Raw genomic sequence first — 4,367 nt, 5'->3', positions numbered from 1 at the left:
GTATATTTATTGTAAATTAGAAATTATTTATACTTTTACTATCTGTTAGGATACACACATAGCATCAGAATCTTTCAGATCAATTCCTCCAACTAATCTTAGCCTCGTCACACTGAGGGTTGCAAAACTTCTACCAATGAATAATTGTAAGTTGTACAAGGTGCTTAATCTCTAAGTAAAAACAGTAAACAAAGATGCATCTATTGCGCCTGTGTTTAATATTTAGCTTCGTTTTGCATTTCTTTCAAATTTAAATAAGGTATGAAATACAGTAAACCGAATAACGTTACGTAAATGCTGAAGAAGGAAACCGTCTACACACCTAATATTCACATTGCCAAAATAAAATAGGTGATAAACATAATCTACGTTATACAACTGTATTATAATTAATACTTTATTAATGTGCACACTCAAAATCACGTAAAAAGAAAGGTAATTAAATTACCAAGATCTAAAAGTATTGTCCTAATATCAAATCAAAACAGTCATGCTGAGTCTTTCAATGTCCTCAAATATAATTATACTTCTCAAGCTGTTGTCTTTTTTATTAGTTGTCCAATCTTGTAACGTGTAATCACCTTATTGCCCAGCCCTTGTATGCTGTTTTTTTAATGTTCAAAAATTTTGTTTTTACATCTTAGAATATTCTTAATTGTTCAGTTCTCTCTAATCTATGTTTTCATTCGTTTAACAGTTAGGGTTTCAACTTTCTGAGGGCCGAGCATGGAACAATGGTTATCATGCTGGATTATGGACCTTTGGGTTCAATGTTCGCGTCCTGTTCCACAGAAACAAATCACGCTCTTTACTTTGGGCTATGAGTACATTATAAGGGTAACGGTCAAATCTTATTATTCGGCCAGGCAAGAGATGGCAATGGGTATTGTTGACTAGCTGCCTTTCCTCTAGCTTTTGCAGATCAAAATTAGGGACGGCTAGCGCATATGACTCTTGAATAGTTTTGCTCAAATATTCGAAAACAATCTCAGCCTTTTGAGCATTCCGGACTATTTTCCCGTTCGACATAAATGAAATCCTTGCAAACAACGAAACAATTGTCGCCTTTTCTAAAATGTTTTTTTTTTTACTCACTAGTTCAAACAGTTTATTAGCTTTTCAGCTTTTTTAATATATTTAAAAACATCTTGATGATTAATTTCATTTTTTGTATATTTTTCAAATGAAATATATGCATCAATTACCGTGTTCTCAATAATTCTCGTTATTTAGAATCGAATTCCTTAGGTTTTCAACTTACCTCATTCACCACCTGCAATATTAACTGTCTGTGTATCATCCCCTTACGTGTTTTATGTTACAAATCCTTTAAATGTACTTAATTTACAATATATCGTATTGTTAATTGTCCACCCCTGTGTTTTATGCTACCAACTCTTTAAATGTACTTAATTTACAATGTGTTGTATTCTTAATTGTCCACCCTTGTGTTTTATGTTACTGATCCTTTAAATGTACTTAATTTACAATATATGGTATTCTTAATTGTCCACCTCTCTGTTTTATGTTACCGATCCTTTAAATGTACTTAATTTACAATATATGGTATTCTTAATTGTCTTCACTCCTTATGGTATGTTGTAATTCTTAATTTACAGCCTGCAATAATCATAATCGTAATCATCTACGTCTAATTACTAATTGGTTTATATTCTATGTTTCGGTTGCTAATCCGCTTTCGTCTTCAGGGAAGTCCTGAAAATGACTGTATATGATGGAAAGGGCGGAGATTTGATTCTGTGTTTTCTTGTTACAAATAAAGATGTGCTATTCACGTGCTATAAATGATTAATGGGCTAACTGCGCTCTGTCAACCATGAGATATCGAAATCCGAATTTTAACGTTGTAAGTTCATAACCTTTGTAAAAAATATATATACCAGCAATAATCAGGAAGAAAAGTAGATGCTTGTACCTGCGTCAAAGGCCTCTCTGAAAACATGAAGGATATGGAGACACCATAAAGTCAGAACATTATTCAGAAGCCGCAAAACAGTGGATCACATGTTAGTACACGCCAGACTAAGATTCACTGGAAAGCAAAAACACCATTTATGGCATCGCTTGTGAATATGGACTCTAATACATTGGAGAAACGAAAAGAACAAGAAGAGTAATATATTAGAAGTATAATAAGCAATAAAGAGTCTGGAGGCATTCTAATAGTTCGTTGAAATCCGAATGGAGTGAGAGAGCGGACAGCAAACCTGTTATTTTAATAAGAAAGCGAAGATCGAGTCTCAGCTCTTGCCACTAGTTTCAACCGTTCTCAGGACTTCCCTGAAGACGTCAGCAGACTACTAGTTGTAAAGTTGGACAGCAAACCTGTTATTTTAATAAGAAAGCGAAGATCGAGTCTCAGCTCTTGCCACTAGTTTCAACCGTTCTCAGGACTTCCCTGAAGACGTCAGCAGAATACTAGTTGTAAACTAACTAATAATAGAAAAACAGTAACTAATTAATAATTAGGCTTAGGTGTCGTATAGGCTACCAACTATAACAAAGAGTGGTGTACAATCGCCTCAACCTTACCGTAAGTACTTCCTATTTCATGTTGCAGCCTCAACCTTACCGTAAGTACTTTCTATTTCACATTATGGCCTCAACCTTACCGTAAGTACTTCCTATTTCACATTATAGTCTCAAACTTACCTTAAGTACTTCTTATTTCATGTTGCAGTCTGAAACTTACCGTAAGTACTTCTTATTTCATATTATATCCTAAATCTTACCGTAAGCACTTCCTATTTCATGTTATACTACCATTCAATATGCGTGATTAACAACCTCTTATCTAAATTGTACAATTTTCTATGCTTTTCATTTTCTATATAACTAATAAACAACTTGGAATCACCTTGATCAGTTTTCTATGGTCCACAGTGAAAGATAGGTGCGAAATAGGGTTTGATATCTATAAATAAGTTTCTTAAAATGCTCAATTTAGAGTTAAATCTGATGCAAGTATTTTTATTATGATGCTTGCAAAACTGCGTGTATTTAATTTTAACACGTACAGTAGTTTTTGCATCAACTGTTTCCTCCTCCAGGGCCAATTATTTCGTATATCCAAATTTACATATTTTATATTTGCTTTCTTTTCACCGATGGCACCATCCCTACCGATGGATTAATCACAGATAGTACTGTTTTAGAAATGCTTTTACACCTCATGTAACACAAGTGCTCTGTTTTTCTTACTAAGATGACACTTTTTATGTGACACACAACACTTAAAAAACAAAGAAGAGTTAATAAGTTGATTTGTCCACTCATAATACTTCCTATTCGACAGAAATTATGATTCCAGTAAAATGTTCATGTGCACAACGATTTTCTATATTGTTTGTTACTTAAGTGCTTAGAAAAATTACTCGTTCTTTCGCATTTCATGATAATTATTATATAATGACAATCGAACATTGTCCAAGTTATGTGTTTGTATATATAAATTCTTTCTCCTACTGTTTTTGTTTTGCAGAAATGAGAATAATAAAACGGTTTTGTTTCAGGACGAGAATATGATGAAGTCTATTAACCTGCTGGACACTATTCTATGACTGGAAAACGTGAGAGGTCTGAGAGAAAATTATAACCCTTCTGGAAATAAAAACAACAACTGAACCTATCAGAATGCATGGTTAGATATGAGAAAAATGTGCCAAACTGATATTACAAAAACCTACTTCCATTTATATTCTTTCTTGCGATGAAATCGCATGAGACTTAACATTTTCATTGTTAATAATTATGTGCTGGGATACAACACTATCACGTAGCAGTTTGATGGAAGAAAATTTCCAAACCATTTTGCATTAAGTCTTTATACATATATAAATATATACTATACTGGACTGATATTTTCTTCACTAATTTCCTTTTCAAGGCTGGTCGAGTATTGATCCGCATACTGTTGCTTTAACTTACAAGTTTTTCACGTACAGAAGCAAAACTTTTTGGGTGTTGTTTTTGTTTTGAAAAATTATTCTAAAATACCTGTTTACAAACAACCAATAATATGTATCGCTAAACTTAAATAAAACTGTGACTGGGTGGAATCAGTAGCATTTTGCTAGTTATTTCTGTTAATAGAATCTGAAACTATTCAAAGACTAAAGCTACGATATTGTCTGCTGGTTTTCACAAAGAAAATGCTAGAATGATAACAAGTGACCAGTGACTTCTGTAACAACAAATGTCAATCAGCACAACAGTTTATTTCCCCAAATCATGTTTTATAGAACAATACAACAACAACAAAATAATACAACCTACTAAATGGAAGGAAATGAATGGTTTGTTTATAATAGGTTCTTTCATGAATATCCACACAAATAGAAATTAAT

The 4,367-nt window shown here is 32.9% G+C and overlaps 1 protein-coding gene across 4 annotated transcripts in view; it reads left to right on the top strand.

Moving 5' to 3' along the window:
• Nucleotides 1-4,065, top strand: part of LOC106457163 (Kv channel-interacting protein 1-like) — a 108,906-nt gene extending 104,841 nt beyond the window's left edge. For all 4 annotated transcript variants that reach the window (XM_022382988.1, XM_022382986.1, XM_022382987.1 and 1 more), the window contains one exon: nt 3,534-4,065. In XM_022382988.1, the coding sequence (XP_022238696.1) occupies nt 3,534-3,581 (48 nt within the window). In that variant the 3' untranslated portion in view covers nt 3,582-4,065. The remainder of the gene's footprint in view (nt 1-3,533) is intronic.
• Nucleotides 4,066-4,367: the final 302 nt, after the last annotated feature.

This window comes from Limulus polyphemus, unplaced genomic scaffold (assembly GCF_000517525.1).
Source record: "Limulus polyphemus unplaced genomic scaffold, Limulus_polyphemus-2.1.2 Scaffold298, whole genome shotgun sequence".
NCBI classification, from domain to species: Eukaryota; Metazoa; Arthropoda; class Merostomata; order Xiphosura; family Limulidae; genus Limulus; species Limulus polyphemus.
Note: the sequence above shows the minus strand (reverse complement) of the source record. Positions and strands in the feature narration are given on the sequence as shown.